Consider the following 25,012-nt stretch of genomic DNA (forward strand, 5'->3'; position numbering starts at 1 on the left):
TTTTCCATTTAGTACCATGAAGAACTTTCAGTTTGAAACGGTGGATAAATGTTAAAATTTGACATTTGTTTGTGTCAAATTAAACATACAACCTAAATTTGGACTATTTTTTAATAATAAATGCCTAAAGAGTCCTGGAGAGGATTCCTGGGGTCGGTGGTAGGGAGGAAATAGAGCTTCCAATGAAGCTTTCTTGACATTTCAAGAAATGTCAATTTCTTGTCAATGTGGATGACACACAAGGCCAGCATTGATGGTGTGGGGTCTTGTTCACATTTAAAATTACTTCACAATCTTAAAAATAGTGTAAGAGCATAGTATCTCAGGAAATCTTTAATAAACACTTTCTTTGATCAAGAAGATAAAAGCCAGTCTAGCTCATTTAGCTGAAGGGAAAGAAGACTTACTGGGGAGAAGTTAGATACCTTTATTTTTCAAAAGAGTAAATCCCTGTTTTTAAAATACTTAAATGTGATAATATTTTCTTTTTCTCAAATTAAATGCTAGTATCCTTAAATCAGGAAGTCTATGATCCTAACTGGTTATGTTGAATCCTGCATCCATCATTATAAATGTCATAAGACTAGCAAGTATGCCATACGGGTACTTTTATAATGAAACCACAGAGCTCGAGTCAATATATGACTTAAGACTATAATCTCTTCATATTTTATGAACTTCTAAGGCTAACTCAATATATTATTTAAGATAACAATCTCTTCATAATTTACAATAAAAATAAAATGAAAGTTTATATTTTATATAATTTAATATACAAGCAGATTTTATCTCAAAAGATGCTCTTTTGTTAGAAAGCATCTTCCCTTTGCATAAGAGTTCTGTAATCATTTTACTCATGTAGTATATAGAAGGAAACAAGACAACCTTTGATCTTTCTCTCTCTCAGCTGAACACCAATAGTTTTCTGATTAGCTAGGAACCCAGATATTATTGGGAGATGTGGAATATTTTTCAGTGGGCTGTAGTGGATAAATGAAATCACCTTTGTAGAGGACACTGATATATTCTTGCATTTCTGTTAATAACCACTGGTAACGGTCTGAAACTGGAAAGCTTTTATATCAAAGTTTTGGAAATGTCTTGCCCATATCTTAAGTATTTACCTGCGCTGACAGACCCCTTAATCTGCTCAAAAAAGTAAAATAAACATTACAGCAGAGTTTATAAAATGATTTTGACCAGTGACTTTGTTTCCAGTTGATTCACATAATTGGAGACATTACATCACATTTTATATTATTAAAAATATGTAAGTGCAACTTTCCTGGAGTTTGGGCCTAGTTATAAGTTTTTCATTTGGGCCCATTAAAATTTTTTCCAGCCATTCTAATACAAGCTCCTTTGAACTCACCCACCGGTTGTATTGATTTGTACAGACTGATATTTTGCTTTTCCTCAGATTTACTCTATGTGCAGCAGACTTGAACAGCAGATTTTTTCATAGCTCTGTTAATGTGATGTGATGTTTTGAGAAAGTTTAGAGCAAACCACTGTAATCTAAGCTGGAATGAAGGAAGGGGTACTCTAAAGGCATAGCCGCCTTATCCCAGTTCCAAGAGCCAGTCAAAGAGACTCGGGGTCCCATCCTTCTGCTCCTCACGCATTTTGTAGTACTGAACAACTGCATGAAAGATATCTCCCACTTTCCAGGCCTTCTGATGAACCAACTGCACGACATCTAGAAACTAAAGTAAAGCACAGGGTTAGGCTCACATATCACAGAGGGTCCTCAAAGTTATATCGTTCAACCACTCTTCCAAAGCCAGTGGCTCTCCAGGTTATTTTTTAATATCTCTAGTGACAGCAGACTATATTCTAGGACAGTCTATTTTCTTTTTAGACAGTTCAGATTATTAGCGAGTTCTTTCAACTGAACTATAATGTTCCTCACAGCAGTTGCCATCCTTCGATTTGGGGAGACTACAAGGAATTCTTCTTTCCACAGTCTATCTTTTAGATATTTGAAGAGTTTCCTCAGATCTGCTTTTCTCTGGGTTGGACTCTCTCTAACAGGACTGTAGAGCATGGTTCCCAGTCCCTTCTATCGGTGTCACAGATAATTTCTCATTGGATGTATACATTTATGCCAAAAAAATTGTGTTACACTTTTGGGTAGGGTTATTTACTGGTTCCTCATTCCATCTTGAAAATTTCCCTCCCTCTTCATCAAATTTTGAGAGACACTGGCTTTCCACTGGAACAGGAAAAGAAAGATTGAGGAAACATCCTAGATTCGTCACCTGGTTAATGGTACCAGCTTCAGTTGGCCACAATGTAGAAAGTTTATGACTACAGGTGAATTGTAAGTTGGAGCACTGGAAGAAGGTGAGAAAAGCATTATAGATGGTTTCCTTCATGAAACTGTGGGATGAAGCCCAGAATGAAGGCTTCTCAAACTCCTTAGATACGTATAAAGAAAAGTAATGATTATAGAGCCAAAACCTGCAGGAAGTATTTAATTTCATGCATGTAATCTCATTTAATTCTGTCAACAACCCTGTAAAGCAGGCATTTAAAGATGAAAAATTGTGGGTTTGTGAGATGAAAAGTTGGCAGTAGGATGCATGGTCTTCTAACACTCCAGCCCAAAGCTCTTTCTACTATTGCACCCCATGCATTTTGGTCGTAGGAGAATAAGCTATTGATATTTATTTGGAACACTGGGAGAAAGGATAAGCTGGGAATCTGGTATCGTTTAATGAGGAAGAAAAACCTATTTGTTAAAAAAAGATGAGGGCTGTAGTTTAGTTACTATTTCTTCAATGTTTCCTTCTAGGATTTCTTTCCTCTGCTCATTTCGCATTTGTTCATACTTTCAAGATCAGCCAGAAAATGGAATGCTAATTTTTGTCTGTGTGTGTGGTATGTGGGCCTCTCACTGTTGTGGCCTCTCACGCTGTGGAGCACAGGCTCCGGATGGGCAGGCTCAGCGGCCATGGCTCACGGGCCCAGCCGCTCTGCGGCATGTGGGATCCTCCTGGACTGGGGCACGAACCCGTGTCCCCTGCATCGGTAGGCAGACTCTCAGCCACTGCGCCACCAGGGAAGCCCCGGAATGTTAATTTTTTTCTGGTCTTTTCCTCCCCCCTCTTCAGTTTGAATTTGCTAATTAATTTCAATTGCTGAGAAGTTGTCTTATAGAGAGCTACTATTGAATTATGTTTCTTCTCCCAGCTGTGATGGCACCGACTACTGCACAGTTACAGAAATCAGTGTTTTATTGTACTCACTCGCCTTGTGTTGGCTTAATCAGAATAAAGCAATTTTCTAGGATGGAAAATAAAATGCTTAACTTTTAATACATGGAAACATAAACATCATCTAAAAGATGATGTAAAAAGGGAGACCAATGGGAAGCCGATGGCAACTCTATTACAGATAGTAAATCTCCCAGGAAAGGACATCATCTTAGCCACCTCGTTATATCTAGTGCCTGCACCTAATAGGGGCTCAATAAATATTTGCAGAATGACAAAAGGAATGAAGAGCAAAATGTGAGTCAAATGCAGCAAATGCATTCAAAATGATAAAGAAGGCTATTTGAAATATGGAGTGACATCCAGAATCATTGAAGATGAACCTTGTCTAAATATTCATTCTTGAGTTTTATATAATGTATTTGCACATATATAGTTAAAAATTAGCATGCACATCTTGGGGCTTCTTACTCAATAATTTTCTACTGATAGGACACTCCAAAAAAATGATTGGGGGGCCATGGATCTAGGCAAAGGCCGGGCAGAGCCTAGTCCGGTGCAATGGTAGTAAGCAAGGAGGAGAGTCAAAGCTGGTCATGGGACAGGTGTCTCATCACACTGTGCCTGGGAGTCGGCATGTATATTGTGGGGGTAAGGCGTCTAGGACCTTTCTTTACTGGTCACTGTAACAGCCATGGAAGGTTAGTACCAATCAGCTCCATCAGTCTCAGTGATAGAATTTCAGAGACTATTAGCTGTCTGGTTTCCCTCACAATTCTGCCTACCTTTCTGTGTGTTAGATCTGAAATTTTAGACAGCTTAATCCTTTAGGTTAAGGCTTTGCTCAAAACACAAATACCCTCAGAAAGGGGAACATTACAGGAGGTTACTAGTAATTTACGGAGAGGCGTAAAAATAATTTTGTGAGCTGTTACTTGTTTCTTGGTGTGTATGAAAGATCCCAGGCATGTTTTCTATTGGACAAAGTGGTAGAAACATAAGGCCTCAGGGAAAGGGGGAGAAAGGCTAGGATGTCTTTGCATGATTTGGTTAATCAGACTTTCCCAGCTCTTACTGGAGGTCTAGAAATTAGATGCTCCTAGTGGAGAAGACTTGAACATCAAGTTTCTGAGGTCTCACTGAGAGAGGCTCATAATTCATTGACTTCAAGATTTCCCTCCAGGGTCATCAGTGGTCTTAGGCTAGACTCATCCCTTGAGGGTATTTGCTCTTCCTTAACATGTCTTATAAAGAAGCAGTCAATATAAAGTAAACAGAAATAGAAAATTAGCCTTGGCACCTCTCTTTTTTCTTTCTATACATGCTGGTTCACTGGACCACCATCTTATTCCCAACTTTTATCTCTCAGGTATTGCTCTGAGAAAGAATCAAAATTCTAGAGCCGATGTCAATATTGGCTAAACCTTTCCCAGAAGGCTGTCTGTTTCAGACCTTTCTGGAAGCCCAAGATTAGCTACTTTCCATCTATTTGGGGCTTGCTGAAGCAGGGTCCCCCACTGTGGTGATGACCATAAGATGTTGTTGACTGGCCAAAGTTGTCAAAGTGCCCCATCACCTAGGCCACTCTGTCAGTAGTTTGTCGAATGGTCACACACTAGAATCTGTCTCATGATTTCTAAATCCAGGCCAATATCCCAATAAAGCAACTTTTAAAAATGATCTGGCCCCACTAAATATAGCATGTTTTTAGGCCATGATGACTTCATCTCAGACATCGAGACCTTGAACCATCTGTGGGGCTGATGAGCAGGGAAGGTCTTACACTTTCTTTTCTTCCTTCATTTAAAAAAAGTTCTGGACAAAAATGAAGCTAAGATTGTGAAGAAACCAGAAAAAAACATTTCTAGCTCATTACTACAGCCTTGAAAAACTGCATTCTATTTAGCAGCTGGTTCTAGATCTTTCACTGTATCTGTCCATGTTTTCGACTTGGGAATTTCATAATCAGCTTTAGTGTATCAGAGATCTGAGTTTTTCTTTCCAACGCACTGAAATATAAAAATCAAAAATTTTCATTTCCTGCTATTTCACAATCAATAATAATTAGGTTCCCTTCCTATGTATCATAGTTGGCATTTCCTTGAACAAATTTTTTTTTTTTTTTTTTTTTTTGCGGTACGCGGGCCTCTCACTGTTGTGGCCTCTCCCGTTGTGGAGCACAGGCTCCGGACGTGCAGGCTCAGCGGTCATGGCTCACGGGCCCAGACGCTCCGTGGCATGTGGGATCTTCCCGGACAGGGGCATGAACCCGCGTCTCCTGCATTGGCAGGCGGACTCTCAACCACTGCGCCACCAGGGAAGCCCTGAACAAATGTTTTGTCTTAGGTAACTAGAAGAATTTCTGTCCTGTGATGGTATATCATTGGTAGACTCGTTTGAAGAAAAGTATCACATGGTAGATGCCTTGTATATTCTCAGGTGCATTTTCTAAATTAGTTTAATTGTTTACCAAATCATATGGTGGAATCTATGGGAGTTGTTGCAAGTCATATGGGATTTTGAAAGCATTCAACTTAGATTTCTGAAAGCAGATACCTTCTTTTGCTCCAAGGTGAATTCCACTTTATTAAGCACAAGTGAGCTGGTCTTTATATTGCTCCTGCAATTATGGCCTGTGGAGTTGTGATTCTCAGCCTTGGTTATACCCTAGAACTCCCAGGGACCTCGAGAAAACCCCAAAGCCTGGGTTTCATCCCAAGAGGAGAGTCTGATTTAATTGGCTCACAAATTGGGGTCTATAAAAGCTCTCCAGGTGATTCTAGCACACACTGAATTTGAGAGCAATGACAAAATATTCAGTTCAAGGCAGACAGTTTCTTACATTCACAAAGGAAGAGACAATATCTTTTATGGACTGAATGTTTGTGTCCCCCCCTTCCCCACTTCCATTCATATATTGAAGCCCTAAGACACAAATATGATGGCATTAAGAGGTGGGGCCTTTGGGAAATAACTAGATTTAGATAAGGTCATGGGGATGGGGCTCCCATGGTGGGATTTATGCTGTTATAAGAAGAGGAAGAGATGCCAGAGCTCTCTCTCTGCCACATGAGGGCACAGAGAGGAGGAAGCCTATCACCAGGAAATGCATCTGCTGGCACCTTGATCTCAGACTTCCTAACCTTCAGAACTGTGAGAAATAAATGTCTGCTGTTCAAGCCACTCTATGGTGTTTTGTTAGAGCAGCCTGAGCTAAGACAATATCTAATTCTTCCTTATTTTTCCTTCCTTTGTCATGTATTTTTTTCAAAACTGAGACTTAAAATGTATTTTGGGGAAAGTTAGGTTAACAGTAAATGCCATCAACATTTTCTCTGTCATTCTCTTCCCACTGCTTTGCATATGGAAAAGAATAAGAAATTAAAGGCGAGGCCACTCCTCTTCTGACTCCCACTTTCTTAGGAAGGTAAGTTTACATCTGTTTCCTCTTTGCACGTTCTGTTCTATGCACTGCCTTCAAGAAAAGGAAGTAATTCTCAAAATGAGCTTAAAGATGAGAAAGGCACCTGATTTATTGCGGGGCCAGTCATCAGCCCATTCTAGCTCACAGAAGCTCATTGAATTTAAACAGAAATAAAAGAGCTAGAGAAAATAATGCTTTCGCTTCAAAACAGCAGAGCAATTAGCTGGTTGATATCTATTTTTAAAAACAATTGCTCTCAAGATTCCCCCCCCCCAATCCCTGCTTTGAATTAAGTAGATTAAATTTAATTGATGTCAAGGTCATTGTGAATTAAATTCACAAACTGTTTTAGATTTTCAGGTGTTGGAATTCTCAACAGTCTTTCCTCTGGAATTTAGCATACTTTAAAGCCACCTCAAATTCTGCCACTCCTTCAAGATATTTCTTATGGAAGGGAGTCTCAAATTTTGGTGTTCATTAACATCACTGTACTTGAGCAAAGCTGTTAAAAATGGATATCTCTGGGCCCCACTTTTAGAAAGTGAGTTCCAAGAAGGGGTCTAGGAATATGAATTGTAAATAAGTGTCCTAGGTGATTCTGTGCATTTGGATCCTGGTCACAGGGTGAGAAGTACTGTCTCAGTGTGCTTCTTATTTTCCTTGTCCAGAATAAGCTCCCATCACTTTCACGTTTGGTCTTTACAACCTGAGCCTCTTGGTTTATGTTCTCCCTACCTTGGGTCCTTCCTAGACTGGAATATGAACTCCAAAAGGGTAGGATATTTTGTCTCTTTTGTTCCCTGAGTCCCCAGAGCCTACAACAGAGGCTGGCATGTTGTACGTATTCGATAAACTTTTCATGAATGTTCCGAATGTACGACATTCAAGTGGACTTGGAATTTTAATGATTAGACAGAACACTAAAAGACAAAGCTTGAAAAGGTGTCATTTATCGGAGAGGAGTGACAGTACATTGGGCACCCAGAATGTTTGGAATTTGCCTTTTTAATAGAAATAAGGCTGGAGGTAGTTAGAAGCTGACATTAGGTGTTCTTCAACTCCAAAGCCAAGTTCACAGGCAGTGGTGGGAAGGATGAGCTGCTTCAGTGTTCATTCATGATATCCTCTGCTATTTTAGCTCATGCTTGAGACCACCATCAAGGGAGATGTGTTGGCTAAATTAGTTTATCCAAAAAATTCAGAATTTACACAAATAGGGACTCAGAGTATGTATCTGTGAATGGTGTTTCATACTCTAGTGACAGTGGGGGAGTGTCATTGCTGAACTTAACAGAGACATTTCTCTAATCTTCTCCAAGCCGATGAGGAGTTAATGAGACACTGCTGCTCTCAAGTGACACAGCCTCCTTGGTAGGAAGCCACAATCTCTCTTCCATACCACTTGAAAATGGCCACTTAACTTCCTGGCTAATTTGAAAACAATCAGAATGAGGTCTTCAAATGTGCTATCGATAAAAGAAAGGATGTCAAAATTTTGCATAAGGTTTTGCTTTATTTCACAAGTTCTGTCATAGAACTGGGCACAGGCAGTGCCCTTTTATGGAGAAGCCACTATGTGGAGAGAACCCTAAGTGACTCGGAAAAAAACTGTTAGAAGATTCAGTCCTTAAAATTACATTACTTGGAAATAACCTCCTTGAACTAATGCTAAATAGGAGTGAAACATCATTAATGTTTATCTTGATAACACTAGTGGAACATTTATATTCTCAGAAAAATAGTTATGAGCAAAGACAGGCATCCTCTTTGAGAACTGAACATCAGTGGGGATAAATAAATATCGTGTCAAAGCATCACGTACATAATTAAGGTGTTAATGACATATTCCTTGTCCTTTCATCTAAGGGGAATTTATGAGACATATATTCACACAGAGTGTTACATTGTTTCTTCAAAATGGTGGATTGTATAAAAATCTACTTCATTAAGAGACCATCTGAAAATGCACGAGGTAATGCTTTTATTCAGGGAGAGGCTCGAGATAAATTTGGAAACCAAACTGCCTTTCATTTTTCCAGGAAACTGAGAATGTACTCTGGCTGAGAATGTTCTTGTTCTCCTCCCCATGGCAGGGGGTCTTGGGATTGTGTATGGCAGGAGGGAGGGGTCAAAAGTGAAGTGCTCTTTCACTGCATTCTTTGCACTAGGCAGGCTGGATGGTAAGGTAGAAGGAAAATTTATTAAATAGCAAATCACTCATCACCTTGCAAATAAAGGTATGCCAAGCATAGGATCGTATCTAGATTCAGAGAGCGTAGAGCTGTAGGCAGTTCTAAGCCTGAAGAGAAATATGAATTACTGGCTGGAGAGAGAGGCTGAAGAGGAAGAGGGCATGGAAAATAAACTAGGTCTCCTTCTCGATTTTTTTCAGTAGCCAATCCCATTGGCTGGGGATGCAGAAATAGATACGCTCTTCTAATTACCATGTGCCTGAGCAAAAGGGTAGAGGCCCTTTAATTTCAGGCTGTAGGATTCTGGCAGTGAGGGTTAAAATGCAGTTACACATTTAAAAATGTCTAGATTGTAACTCAAAGGCAATCTAACTTGAGAGAGACACACTACTGACAGGTATCTGTGGAGAAAGTGGGGTTCTACCACTAGGCTCAAATATCACTATCTGAGGACTCTCTCATGGACTAGCTTCTGAGTACTGAGTTGCTCATCAGTAAAAAAGGGACAATAATATCCATTCTGCTCTTTTCACAGCGTTGTTGAGAAACAAGTATAATGACTATGTGGAAGTGACTATTAGACATTAAAAAAGGCACAGTGGGGGGCTTCCCTGGTGGCGCAGTGGTTGAGAGTCCGCCTGCCGATGCAGGGGACACGGGTTCGTGCCCCGGTCCGGGAAGATCCCACATGCCGCGGAGCAGCCGGGCCCGTGAGCCATGGCCACTGAGCCTGCGCGTCCGGAGCCTGTGCTCCGCAACGGGAGAGGCCACAACAGTGAGAGGCCCGCGTACCGCAAAAAAAAAAAAAAAAGGCACAGCGGCAGTGATAAGCAGTATCCTGAAGCAGCTTCCAAGATTTTCTGCCCTAATCCTCAGTACTATGAATAGAATGAGATAATTATGCCCTTATTATGTTATCTTAAATGGCAAAAGGGATTCTTCAGTTAATTTTGAGTCAATCAAAAGGGAGACTATCTGGTGAACCTAATCTAATCCAATGAACCCATTAAAAGCAGAGAGTTTTCTCTGGCTAGTGACAGAAGAAGTAAGAGAGACTGACAACATGAGGGCATGAAGGGACTGTGTGGCAAGGAATTGGGCAGCTTCTAGAAGCTGAGAGTGGACCTCAGCCAATAGTCAACAAGGAAATGGGGACTTCAGTCCTACAACCACAAGGAACTCAGTTAGGACAACAACCCTAACAAGCTCGGAAGCACATTTCTCTCTACAGTTTCCAGATAAGTGCCCACCCAGCCAGGCTGACATGTTGAGTTCTGCCTTGTAAATCCCTCAATAGAGAGCATGGAATTCGCCCAAACTTCTGACAACAGAGCTGGGTATTGTTGTTTTAAGTTAGTAAATTTGTGACAGTTTGTTACACAGAAATAGAAAACCAATATAACAACGTTATTATTAATTTGAATTTTTTTAAAAACATACTTTTAAATTATGGAAAATTGAGCTTGAAGACAATGGTAGATGGATTCTTGCTTTAACCTTAATAACTGAGATTCTGTAACAGTAAGTGGTTGGTCTTAGAGAAAGGGAGTTAGAGTGAGAGTTGCTATTAATTTAGATGTTGGCTAGGGATCCATTTCTTAGCTTTATATTTCTAGGTGGAGAATAATAATGAGAAAGCCCATCCAATGCAAATCTGTCCCATAGGGAATTAAAAATGCCTTCTCTTTGACGTCATGCCATAGTTTAATTATCAGGGTGGCCTCACATTGCTGATTATTGGCTGAGGTCCACTCTCAGCTTCTAGAAGCTGCCCAATTTCTTGTCATGCAGTCCCTTCATGCTCTCATGCTGTCAGTCTGTCGTACTTCTGCCACTAGCCAGAGAAATCTCTCTGCTTTTAATGGGTTCATTGGATTAGATTAGGTTCACCAGATAGCCTCCCTTTTGATTGACTTAAAATTAACTGAAGAATCCTTTTTGCCTTTCCTTCTCTACTTTTTATTTAAATGAATGTTATGAAGAGGTTGGTTCCAGAGTGAGGAAACACACACAAAAATAAGACTCTTAGAAAAATATTCCATCTCCTCAATTTACTTTCTCATCATCACCAACTAGCTAAGACAAACTGATGGTCAAAGAATTATCATTATTATATTTATGCAGGTGGAAGGTTTCAAAGTTCTAATCACAATTTTAAGGTGAAAAGTCAAGGAAAAAATTTAAATGCGTTAACTGGGCATTTACTGAGTTTTAAGCAGGGATAAAACACAAAGCATTATGATATACAAGCAGGAAACACGGTACCTTTTCGATTCTGTTTTCTTGAGATTTCTTAAAGTAGATAGTGGGGATCCCGAGTTCAGAGGCGGCTATCCACTGCAGAGTGGCTCGAAGCTCAGTGTCAGGACATTCTGGCTCCAGGTCAAAGTTGATCACCAGCAGGCTCCCCTGGCGGCTGGCCTTTCCCACTGGCATTCCAGAGGCACGTTCTGAATACAGACACAACTGCCTTATTATACTTTCCATACGAAGATCACAGGCAAATTTTGTCTCAAAATTATGGGAACGTGGCTTACCCTCTATGTTTTCTGCCTGTCCTTTAAGAATCTCGTTTTCTTCTACTAATTCACTTTGGGAGAAAACAACAATATATGGTTGGTAATGTTTAAGGAAGAGCAAGCTGTAAATGCTAGATGAGGTGATGGGTCTTATTGATCTAAAAGCTTCTGAAGTTTCATATATTTATTGTTTTTGTGGAATAAACTACACAAATACTAGGGAAATGTCAACGTGGCTATTAAGTAGGACTACTGGGTCTGCAATGAATAACATTACCCCTAAAATAAAGGCTAGATAAACTGCATGATTTTAGTTGGGATAATTGGTGTGGGAGACTCTGAGAGATGAAAACTTTTCTTCTTCTCGACCTCCTTTCCATAAACCTTCACAGGTTTGAACAATCAAGGAAGGATTTTGTAGGTAACTAGATCAGATCTGAGGATTTATCCTTCTTCTGTATTTGCTTGTCATTTACAGAACCATATATTTCCATCTTGAGACAATGATATTTTTCTACACTACGATAACAACATAAACTGGCATTTTCATTTAGGAAAATATTTTTCTACCTATACTTGGTTCTTTGACCTGAAATAAGGGAAAAGACAATCACAAACTTTAGAACTTAAGAAGAGTGACAAAATATCTCAATTAGTTGAAAATTTTCTTTTTCTTTCTTTTTACTGGGAAGATGTAGTAGGCTGGGGGTGGTTTAGAACTAGATACTCATAATGGAAGTGAGGATTTCATTAAATATAGTCATGTTCAACATCTGAAGTGCTTTCACATAGTGAGTACTTATTAGGGAGATTTGTAAATAGTGGGAGGACTCAGTTAATGCTTTAAAAATAAGAGTATATGACCCAACAGCTGAAAGGAAGTGACCATCTTGGGAAGCCCATGGTTGTTCTGTATTTTTGTCTTGTCTAGAAATTAAACTGCAGGTACTCTTAAAAATGTGTCTCTATGTGAGAGGATTCTCCCTTATATTCTCTGTTACTGCTAAGATCTGGCTAATTCCATTGTATTCCTGATGTCTAGAGAAAGTGTAATTGTTCTTTCATGAGCACCTAATTATTTGTAGAAGGATGGCCAATTTCCCAAGGGTCTAGATTTTCTGCTAGATCTCTATCCAAGTGACATAAGTGAAATGACATATAGTAGATACAATTTCTACTACTATGGAGCTGCAGGATGCTGATATGGGTACAGGTGATCTTGGTTTTCTCTATCTGTAGTCTGTGGGGTCCTAGGCTCATACTGGGGAGAAAGATGGACAAAATACCTAAACAAATGTTTCCTGTAGGAGAAAAATAAATTTACCCCAAAGTGTTTTTGTTTGTTTTGCCTCCTTTAGAAAACAAAACAAACCCAAGATAATGTTTATGTTCATCTCTACCTGTGAATGATGGCTGTGTGGAACAATAAAGAATGCACTGCAACCTTTAATCACTGAGAAATATTCCCGCAGGCAGGATACCTGATTAAATAGTGAAATAAAAATGGTTTAGCTATAGATAATAATTGAAAAAATAGATCAGGGAGCAACTTTAGTCCTATACTTCATTTTCATTTTTCTGAAATTTCAGAAATCTCCAGATAATAAGTCATAATGGTCAAAAATAGGTTTCAATTCATTTAATTTTCCAGGACAATCACAAACTCTAGATATAGTCCTGACCTCATATTGCTCTCCCTTTATGCACCATATTTTATGACACACATATTGTACTTTTTCCCCTTGGTCTTTTAGAAGGTCCTCATCTTGTGGGGGGCATATGTAAAAATGACACATTCCACCATGGTGCCATTTGGTATTAGACTCATTAGTGGCAATAATCCCAGGTGTCTACAAGTAAAGGAAAAGCCTTTATATTCTATTGAACGATAGTCTTTGCTGGTTGGCATAGTACAATTTAAATGGATTTTTGTTTCTCTGTGTCCAACTAGGTAAAATGACATATATGTCTGATTATATGGAAAAGCTTTATCCAAAACGATTATATTAGAGGGGCAGATTTGAAATCCAGAAGGCAGGTGGTGGGAAGGTTGTGGCTACTGCAGGCCTGAGCTCTTACTCCAGGGACATGAAACCATACACGTCTGGGAACCTCAGCAGGACAGACATGATGAAACCAGTGGTCAGGAACAACCTGAATGATCAAAATGATTGCCAGATGGAATCAAGTAGTGGTCTCACAATCACTGCATCTCAGTGGCTACTTACTTAATCATGAGAGAAGATGGCATGCTTTCCTGATAAATGTCCAGGTCCATAATGCCAAGACTGCTAGTGGCACTACTGTTGCCATTGCTGACAAAGCAAAAGTTTACATATTAATGCCAGTCTCCACCACCTGGCCACACTGCTGACACTGATGTTCCACCATTCTAAGAGGTTTTTCCTTTGGTCCCCAGAAGAATACTGCTTAGTGTCTAGGACTCCTAAATTGATGTTTATTTCTGACCAAATCAGGTGAAAACACAACAAAAGGCATTTTTAGCTCAAGCCAATCATCATCATCATCATCATCATCATCAATGTTTCACAATTTCTGCAGTGGTCATACCTGGTGGATAACACCTAGTGGGTGACAATCAGCATGACTCCTTTCTTCCCCATCCTAGTGACAGTAAGGATGTTTATCCATCAGCAAGAGTCTCCTTGAGTATACCTCCAGAGACTAAGATACTTCTGAGAATGCTGGCTGAGGGGGAAGATATGGGAATGCTTATCTGCCTGCTTCTTGGCTTTTGACAGAAACCAGCAATGCATGTTCTCTTTTCCCCTTGCCATTCAGGGGGTTTTTGTCAGGGATATTCTATAGGATATGCATTTGTCTCATTTTTTTCCTGAGGGACTACAGAATTTACAAGTACAAAGTTGGGCAATGCCAAAGTTTTATAACTCCTTTATCTTAAAATCTTTGAGAAGGAGCAACACCTGATACTTTGTGTGTTGTAGAGAAGGAGGGATCACATGTTGCAACATTTTTGTAGGATGCACAATCAACATATTGTCTAGTTACTAGCCTGGAATTTGTTTACTGAAACACAGAAGAGTTGAGCCCATTTTTAGGTTCTGTCTGTACTTGCAAAATGGAATGCATCCAATTTCACCAAACTCACTATATTTCCTCATACCTTCTCTATTTTCCAATGACGTCTCTTCCATGTAAGGTTTTCAAAGCGTGAGTGCTGGGGTATCGTGTAATGGGACAGTCTTCCCTCAGGAGTTCCATGAATAAGCAACTAAATCCCCTCATTTCAAATTCCTGTCTTGGTTTTCGTGTGGGGTACTGAATGTACTCACTGATTGAAATCTGAGGTAATTGCTCTGGAGATAATTAACTGTATAAACTTATGCTAAGTCCAGAGATTCAAATTCTCCTTGCTTTTTATCTCTATAGGATAACATTTCCCACCAGTTTTTGAAATTTTAGATAAATCATTTAACATTGTGAAATTTCCCTAAGTCTAAACAGACTGAACTATCAGAAGTAAAATTTTCAAGGAGCCATACAGCCAGATGCATCAGAAGTCCATTTTCCAATTGGCCTTTCTGGAAAATCTGTGGACTTGTTGACCCAGTATCAAATAAGATTTAGGGTAGAAACATGAAGATTCTTTTCATTCTCACCTCACAAAGGACTAGTTTTTAGTTTATGTCTCCTGATTGGCTCAGGTCCTCCCAAATCTGATCTCTCTTTAGCACCTCTCTAGCTTTTCTAGAGCAACAATACAGAAGGCAGGCAGAGAAAGGGGAGGAACAGTCAGGCCAAACAACACAACACAGTATGGAAACGCCTCATGTAAACCCAGCCTGTCTTGCATCTGAAATACAAATGAACCAGAAAGAAAGTATCAAACACACCAGGTGTAATATCAGCTCTTATTTAAAAACTCACAGTTGTCATCATTGAATGCACTAGCTGGAGCTTGCAGAGAAGGGAACACAGATGACTCTCAACCTTGGCCAAGCTAATTGAAACCATAACTGGATATTAAGATAGCTCTCAGCACAAATTATGACTGGCAGTCTTTCCTTTTTGTGCTATTAGGGACCCTTTGCAGAGAATGATTAAAATGCATTTCTGGAATCTGTATTGAGACCTACTTCCCTGGTAAGTCATTTAAAGAGCAGGTACCTCATGGATCGCTCACTGAGCTGCAGGAAGCTGCTGGTGTCATCTGGGTTGTCTTCCTCATTGGCGAGCTGGGACCAACTGTCCGTGCTCTCTCCACTGCTGCCAGGAGGGTTGGAGAACTCATCGGGGGCTCTGCCTTCTGTTGAGACTTCAGCCTCTGGTACATCTCTGGCATCAAGGCTGTCACTGTAGATGGTAAGATATTACTAAGAGTGCAGGCACAAGACTGACCTTTTCAGGGGAACCTCACTGCATGCTCTGTTGAGCATGGATCTCTGCCATAGTGAGCAGGATGTCCTAGGACATAGATGGAATCCTTCTTTTAGGCTAATCCTCTGCTGATGCCGTAGGTCCCATTTTGCCTTTTCAGGATTACTCTCTACCAGCTTTCTTATTTCTTCATTTGATCTCTTTCTACTGACTCCCTCCGTTCATTTAAAAAACATGTTGAAGCAACCTGGCCTGCATACATAAGAATTATTGAAGGCCAGTGGTGTTTAAAATAAAGATACCCAGAGCATCCTTCCCCTGAGATTACGATTCAGGGGTTCTGCAGGAAGGCCCAGAAACCTGCATTTTAAACAACCACCCCACATGATTCTAATGTAAGTTGTATGTGGACCATGCTGGGAGAAAAACACCCAGCCCAGTTCTAGTGGTTTACCAAACTATCTTGCCTGTAAATGCCTCTATACATATTTTGCACTTGCAGCCACCTTTTTTTTTTTTTTACCACATTCTCTCCCTCTGAAACCTCTGATTTATATCAGCATCACTTTTCTGTATGAGCACCTTTTTATATCAAGCATTTAACCTCTGATCTAACAAGCTTTTTTCTTTGAAACCTTTCCTCGTTGGCTTCCCATGAATTTCTGCCTTTCTGGACACTCCATGCCTGGAAGCTGGTTCTCTCTTTGTCCTTTAAACATAGTATAGCCAGCTCTGATTGATTCACTGCCCTCTTTTCCAGTCTGTCCCTAAGCAGTCTCATCTATTCTGCCTGTGAAAATAGCTTCCAAATCTGAGCTCCAGGCAGGGTCCCTCTTCCTGATTCTGGGGCTCTTTTCCTCAGTTGGTCTTCGGAACATCTCCAATCTGTCTCACTAACATCTCAGAATCAATCTATATAAACCAAATTCTAATTGCCTTCCCATCCTCTTCCTGTATTTCTTATTTCATTGACTTTTCGGAGTGTCTGGGCTTAAAATCTTGCAGAAAACTTCTGATTTCTCCTTGACCTTTACATTCAATCATTTGCTATGTTTTTCAGTTCCATCTCTAAAGTTTCTCTCACATACTTATCTCTGTCTCGGTGCTCAGGAAGTTATGTTAATTTAGGTCTTTCTAAATTTCTAGAATTTAGATTTGGAAGGAACCTCACAGATTTCCTGTAGGTTACGATGCTAAAGCCCAGTGAGGTGGAATGATTTACCTGTAGTTACAACAGGAGTTGGTACCAGACATCACATCTCAAGTTTTGAGACTCCTGGGCACTGAACCTTGACTTCTTGCCTGGACTATATTGTGTCGGCCTCCTAACAGTTCAGCCACAACTATTCTTCCTCTTTCAAAACGTTCTTCACACATATGCCAGGTTAATGTTAATTAATGTTCTCAAGGTATATCTTTGGCCTTTCTTGTCAAAAACCTTCAAGAACTTCCTAAAGCTAAACTCTTTCTTCACGGTCTTCCCTTGCCTATCCAGTTTTATCTGTCTGACTCTAGTTCATTACTGAGTAAAACCAGACTCTCTGCTGCTCCTCAAATGTGCCACAAATTTCCTGCCTCTTCATCTTTGCCCCATTGCTTCCTCTGATCAAATGCTGGAGACCAGGGTGCTTTGAGCACTGTTCCTGCAGTCCAGTGCTGTAGCTTCCACTTCTACCACGTGTCATCTATTTAACTTGGACAAGTTAATAAAATTTTCCAAGAAAAATAAGAATACTAACCTCATAATGGTTTTTGGAAGAAATAAGCTAGAAAATAAAATCATTTAATGCATTTATCTTAGTGCTTGGTATGTAAGTATACATTATTCTTTAATAGTAAATTATATAATTCATTAAGAATCATTAGTCTAATAACATTCTTTCCTGATCCTTGTTTCTTACCATTCCTTAGCCAAGATGATCTCACCTTATCCTTAATCTCCCTCACTAGGGTCATCTCTCTCTTGAATGATCAAAGCAATTTTTCTGTTTTCTTTCTTTTCGGTAGCACTTAATGCTTCCTAGTTTGCATTCTAGTGTATATACCATACATTATTAAGAGCTTTTATACTTTTTTATGTATTTGTAGTAGAGCTGTGAACACATTAAATATTTTTTAGATGAATATGTTATTGTTAAAATCGCCTAGCTTCAGAAGTAGAACGATATTCAAATTTAGATAGTCCTACCTGTTAAGTCTTATGTGGAAAGATCTGAGAAAGATCTTTCTTGCAAGCTAACAGCATTCTGAATAAGTACAGTATTGAGGTGTGGCAGTTTCTATCACACTGTACTGCTAACACTTGGTGAAAGCAGGTTTTTAATAAGCTTGACTTTCCATTTGTTTGCCTGGCACAGTGACACACACTCACACACACACACACACACAAGTGCTCTGGATTAGAGATCAGACAATTTCTTTTCTCACAGAGCAGCTTGCATTCATTCTCTGTGCCCCAATTCCCTACTGCACATTGCACCTGTAGTGAGGTTTGCACCACAGGAGAGGAACCTCAAAGTTATCATGCCTGGACACATCTGCCTCTCTTTTTCTCCAGGGAGAGAAGGGAGAGAGAGAGAGAGATGATGGAGGAGAGAGCACTTTGCTCTAGATTATAAACACATTCAAATCTTTTCTGCGGAGAGGAGGAGATGTCACTACCCTGGAATGTAATTAAATAGCTCCAGGGAAATGAACCACTGTATCTCTTTAGAAGTCTCTATCTTCAGGGTTAGTATTTGATCAACCTTCAGTCCAGGTGCCAGTGCTCTTTGCTCAGGAAGCCAAATGTACAGAAATGTGAACAGATTCATGGAAACTTTTCTCCATAAGCTCATCAAAAACTAATAGCATAAAGAGAAGGACATTTTTGCAGACAAAAAGCAAGAGTGTATTTCTCAGTTGACAATGAAAAATATGGTAACTCGGTGAGTGGAGACTGGAATGCTTTACTTGGCCCTTGTGCACTGGCTGTAGAGAGTAATGGCAGTTGCCAGTCCACACAGAGAGCTGTCCTCAGATTGGGAATTGCCTTGCCAGGGTTATACCCTATCCCAGTGAGCAACACAATGACCAGCTGACACAGAGATACAAAAGTCCACCCTTGCCTCAATTTGCACTAAACATGACAGACAATCCCAGCTTCAGGGCTTCCTATAGGATGCGCTGTGCCCTCAGGTGCAAACATATTTGGGGGAGACCATCTCCTTCTGTCCACACTTGTCTTTCCTTCCTCCTTACCCATGTATGTACACTTTTCTCTGGCGAGCATTCCTTAACAAATTATATATATTGGCCTGAACTCTCCTTCTCAAGGTCTGTCCCCAGGAAATACAACTTAAGACACTTGATCACTTTTATGCAAAACACTTGATCGGTTACAGAAAGATCTACATAATTTTCCTCAATCTTAGAATTAGTACTGTTATCCTTTCTCCAAAAATGGTTGTACTTTTTACAATATTTGTTAAAATGAGTTCTAGTATAGAGTGTAGAGTTTCAAATGTATATTTTTTGGGGTGTGATTAAATATCCCCTTGATATGTGAATGAATTACATAGGTAATATCACACCAAATCTTGTCCCTAAGATTCCTTTTCAAAGTATCTGTACAGGTGCTGTTTTGAGGTGTGGCTGTTTCTAGTGTGATCTGTTGCTAACATTTGGTGGAAAGAGATCCTTAATAAGCTTGATTTTTCTTTCAAAAATGTTGAGATTTTTATAAATTGAGCAGATAGAAAGGGGAATAATGGATGTAGCCAAAGGAACATTCACTGAACTTAACTAAATTCAAATGAAAGATAAGTTAGTTCACTGATGACAAATAGAAACAATATACATATTCCCCAAAGTGGAAATGAGGCAAGTACTCAGCACAAAGGGGAGGGCTCCTAAACCATTTGTTTACTTGGCTAAAAAATAATTTCCTGGACTAATTCCTTACTGAATTAGGACCTTACGTTATTAAAAAATTCATTATAGGATATTTCTTACTAAATCAGAAGTTAAATCTCAGTGATTGACATTAAACATCTAGCTTAAAAATGAATCTGTCAGTATATTTTATTTTATCTCAATTTCCCTCTCTATTTACAGTAAGTCTCATATCCCATGTCACATAACTAGAGATTCAGAATGAATAGTGATTATATCTAAAACACTAGTTTCCATTTTCTTTTGAGAGAAATTTATAGGTTTGTTCATTTTTCCCAGACTGAACGAGGAGGAAACAGAAAATAAAAACAGACCACTCACAAGCATTGAATTTGAGACTGTGATTAAAAATCTTCCCACAAAAAAAAGCTCAGGACCAGACGGCTTCACAGGTGAATTCTACCAAACATTTAGAGAAGAGCTAACACCCATCCTTCTCAAATTCTTCCAAAATATAGCAAAGGGAGGAACACTCCCAAACTCATTCTATGAGGCCACCATCACCCTGAATCCAAAACCAGACAAAGATGTCACAAAGAAAGAAAACTACAGGCCAATATCACTGATGAACATAGACGCAAAAATCCTCACCAAAATCCTAGCAAACAGAATCCAACAGCACATTCAAAGGATCATACACCATGATCAAGTGGGGTTTATCACAGGAATGCAAGGATTCTTCAATATATGAAAATCAATCAATGTGATAAACCATATTAACAAATTGAAGGAGAAAAACCATATGATCATCTCAATAGATGCAGAAAAAGCTTTCCACAAAATTCAACACCCATTTATGATAAAAACCCTCCAGAAAGCAGGCATAGAGGGAACTTACCTCAACATAATAAAGGCCATATATGAAAAACCCTCAGCCAACATTGTTCTCAATGGTGAAAAACTGAAACCATTTCCACTAAGATCAGGAACAAGACAAGGTTGTCCAGTCTCACCATTATTATGCAACATAGTTTTGGAAGTTTTAGCCACAGCAATCAGAGAAGAAGAAGAAATAAAAGGAATCCAAATCAGAAAAGAAGTAAAGCTGTCCCTGTTTGCAGATGACACGATGCTATACATAGAGAATCCTAAAGATGCTACCAGAAAACTAGTAGAGCTAATCAATGAACTTGGTAAAGTAGCAGGATACAAAGTTAATGCACAGAAATCTCTTGCATTCCTATACACTAATGATGAAAAATCTGAAAGACAAATTAAGGAAACACTCCCATTTACCACTGTAACAGAAAGAATAAAATACCTAGGAAAAAACCTACCTAAGGAGACAGAAGACCTGTATGCAGAAAATTATAAGACACTGATGAAAGAAATTAAAGATGGTACAAACAGATGGAGAGATATACCATGTTTTTGCATTGGAAGAATCAACATTGTGAAAATGACTATACTACCCAAGGCAATCAACAGATTCAATGCAATCCCTATCAAACTACTAATGACATTTTTCACAGAACTAGAATAAAAAAATTCACAATTTGTATGGAAACACAAAAGACCCCAAATAGCGAAAGCAATCTTGAGAAAGAAAAATGGAGCTGGAGGAATCAGGCTCCCTGACTTCAGACTATACTACAAGGCTGCAGTAATCAAGACAGTAGAGTGCTGGCACAAAAACAGAAATATAGATCAATGGAACAGGATAGAATGCCCAGAGATAAACCCACGCACATATGGTCACCTTATCTTTGATAAAGGAGGCAAGAATATACAATGGAGAAAAGATAACCTCTTCAATAAGTGGTGATGGGAAAACTGGACTGTTACATGTAAAAGAATGAAATTAGAACACTCCCTAACACCATACACAAAAATAAACTCAAAATGGATTAAAGACTTAATGTAAGACCAGACACTATCAAACTCTTAGAGGAAAACATAGGCAGAACACTCTATGACATAAATCACAGCAAGATCCTTTTGACCCACCTCCTAGAGAAATGGAAATAAAACCAAAAATAAACAAATGGGACCTAATGAAATTTAAAAGCTTTTGCACAGCAAAAGAAACCATAAACAAGATGAAAAGACAACCCTCAGAATGGGAGAAAATATTTGCAAATGAAGCAACTGACAAAGGAGTAATCTCCAGAATTTACAAGCAGCTCATGCAGCTCAATATAAAAAAAAAAAAACAAACAAACAACCCAATCCAAAAATGGGCAGAAGACTTAAATAGGCATTTCTCCAAAGAAGATATACAGACTGCCAACAAACACATGAAAGAATGCTCAACATCATTAATCATTAGAGAAATGCAAATCAAAACTACAATGAGGTGTCACCTCACACCAGTCAGAATGGCCATCATCAAAAAATCGACAAACAATAAATGCTGGAGAGGGTGTGGAGAAAAGGGAACCCTCTTGCACTGTTGGTGGGAATGTAAATCGATACAGCCACTATGGAGAACAGTTTGGAGGTTTCTTAAGAAACTAAAAGTAGAACTACCATATGACCCAGCAATCCCACTACTGGGCATATACCCTGAGAAAACCATAATTCAGAGAGAGTCATGAACCACAATGTTCATTGCAGCACTATTTACAATAGCCAGGACATGGAAGCAACCTAAGTGTCCATCAAGAGTTGAATGGATAAAGAAGATGTGGCACATATATATAGTGGAATATTACTCAGCCATAAAATAAACGAAATTGAGTTATTTGTAGTGAGGTGGATGGACCTAGAGTCTGTCATACAGAGTGAAGTCAGAAAGAGAAAAACAAATACCGTATGCTAACACATATATATGGAATGTATAAAAAAAAGTTCTGAAGAATGTAGAGACAGGACAGGAATAAAGACGCAGATGTAGAAAATGGACTTGAGGACACGGGAGGGGGAAGTGTAAGCTGGGACAAAGTGAGAGAGTGGCATAGGCTTACGTATACTACCAAATGTAAAATAGATAGCAAGTAGGAAGCAGCCACATAGCACAGGGAGATCAGCTCAGTGCTTTGTGACCACCTAGAGGGAGTGTTGGAGGGAGATGCAAGAGGGAGGGGATATGGGGTATATGTATACATATAGCTGATTCACTTTGTTGTACAGCAGAAACTAACACACCATTGTAAAGCAATGATAGACCAATAAAGATGTTAAACAAATAAAAAATAATAAAAAGTAAAGATAAATTTCTTTCCTAAACACTTTAGCTGTATACATAAATTTTTATATGGTATGTTTTCCTTTGCATTCAATTAAAAAATTATTTTAATTTCCCTTGTGACATTCTTTGACCAACTTATAGTTTAGAAATATTTTCAAATTTTTTGGGGGTGTGGATTTCCCAGGCATCTTTTTGTTATTGATCTTTATTTTAATTCCATGTGGTCAGACAACATATTCTATATGAGTTTAATTCTTTTTAAACTTATTAAGACTTTTTTTTAATGGCCTAATGGTCCATCTTGGTGAATGTTTCAAGTGTATTTGAAAAAAATGTATATTTTGCCATTTGGTGGCATCCTTAGTACATGTTAATTAGGTCACGTTGATTGAGAATGTTACTCAAATCTTGTAGTGTATCCTTATTGACTTTCTGTCTATTATTCTATCAGTTACTGAGAGAAGAGTGTGAAATTTCCAACTGTAACTGTGAATTTGTCTATTTCTCCTTCCAGCTCGATCAGATTTTGTTTCATATAGTTTGGAGTTCTATTATTTAGGTGATTGCATATATACATTTTCCATGTCTTCATGATGAATTGGCCCCTCTATCATTATAAAATATCCCTCTTTACTCCTGATAAAATTCCCCTGACAAAATTCCTTATCCTGAAGTTGATTCTATCTGATATTAATATAGCTACTCCATCATTTTTATGATATTTCTTTTTCCATTCTTTTACTTTTAACCTATCGGTTATTTTATATTGGAAACACATTTCTTATAGATGGTTTATGGTAGGGTTTTGCCTTTTTATTCAGCCTGACAATCTTTGCTTCTTACTGGAGTGTTTTGATCATTAAAAAAATAATGTAATTATCAATATGCCTGGGTTTAAATTATTATCTATTTCTATTGGTCCCATTTATTCTTTGTTACTTTTTCCCTCTTTTCCTGCATTTCTCTGGATTAACTAAGTAATTTCTACCATTCCATTTTATCTCCAGTATTGACTTATTGGCTTTTTGTTTTACTATTTTAGTAGTTATCTCAGGGTTTACAGTATGCATCATCAATTTGTTACAGTCAATTTTCAGATTACATTATACAAATTCACTTAGAAAGGAAGACTTTTACACTTCCATTTCCTCTTCCTATCCCTTGGGCCATAATTGACATATATTTCAGTCCCTCATGTCATAAAGCAATATTTTTTGTTTTAAATAATTATCTCTTAAAGAAATTTTAAAATTAACAAAATATTTTGTATTTACTATTTGTGGGATTCTTTGTTTCTGTGTGTACATCCAATTTCCAATCAACATTATTTTCCTTCAGCCTAAGAACTTCCGCTAACACTTCTTATTGTGCAAATCTCCTATTGGCATATTGTCTAAAATTCTGTTGTATAAAAATTACTAGTTAGCTTTATTTTTTTAAATAGTCTTTATTTTTTTTTCAAGCAGTTTTAGGTTAACAGTAAAGTTAAGTGGAAAGAACAGAGAGTTTCCATGTCCCCTGCCCACACACGTACATAATAGCCTCCGCCACTATCAACATCCTGTACCAGTGGTGCATTTGTCACAACTAATAAACTGAAATCAATGCACCATTTTCACCCACAGTCCACCATTTACATTAGGGTTCACTTTGGTGTTGTACATTTTATGGATTTGGACAAATGTATAATGACACGTATCCACCATTTTAGTATCATACAGAATAGATTCACTGCCTTAAAAATCCTCTGTGCTCTAACTATTCATCCTTTACTCCATCCTAAACCACTCACAGCCACTGATCTTTTCACTGGCTCCACAGTTTAGCCTTTTCCCAGAACATCATATAGTTGGAATCATACAATATGTAGCTTTTTCAGATTGGATCCTTTCACTTAATAATGTGCATTTTACGTTTCCCCTATGTCTTTTCATGGCTTAATAGCTTATTTATTTTTAGTGCTGGATAACATTCTATTGTCTTGATGTTCCAGAGTTTATTCATCTATTGAACTACTCAAGGAAGTCTTGGTTGTTTCCAAGTTTTGGCAATTATGAATAAGCCTGCCATGAAATCTTGTGTGCAGGTGTTTTGTGTGGACATACATTTTCAACTTATTTGGGTAAATACTAAGAATCATGATTGCTGGATCATATAGTAAGAGTATGTTTATTTTTGTAAGAAACAGCCAGACTGTAATCCACAGTAGCGGTACCATTTTTGCATTCCCACCAGCA

At 38.6% G+C, this 25,012-nt stretch overlaps 1 protein-coding gene across 3 annotated transcripts in view; it reads right to left on the reverse strand.

Annotated features, from left to right (window-relative positions):
• Positions 1 to 1,562: 1,562 nt before the first annotated feature.
• The window catches only part of SPHKAP (SPHK1 interactor, AKAP domain containing), a gene marked incomplete at both ends in the record, with an annotated part of 145,792 nt that continues 122,342 nt past the window's right edge, over positions 1,563 to 25,012 (reverse strand). For 2 of the 3 annotated variants that reach the window (XM_081242165.1, XM_081242164.1), the window contains 5 exons: positions 1,563 to 1,706; positions 11,100 to 11,284; positions 11,372 to 11,424; positions 13,582 to 13,668; positions 15,503 to 15,688. In XM_081242165.1, the coding sequence (XP_081098291.1) occupies positions 1,563 to 1,706; positions 11,100 to 11,284; positions 11,372 to 11,424; positions 13,582 to 13,668; positions 15,503 to 15,688 (655 nt within the window). The remainder of the gene's footprint in view (positions 1,707 to 11,099; positions 11,285 to 11,371; positions 11,425 to 13,581; positions 13,669 to 15,502; positions 15,689 to 25,012) is intronic. The other variant, XM_081242166.1, reaches the window with a different exon arrangement.

Source organism: Mesoplodon bidens, assembly GCF_964165515.1.
Source record: "Mesoplodon bidens genome assembly, chromosome: 8".
NCBI lineage: Eukaryota > Metazoa > Chordata > Mammalia > Artiodactyla > Ziphiidae > Mesoplodon > Mesoplodon bidens.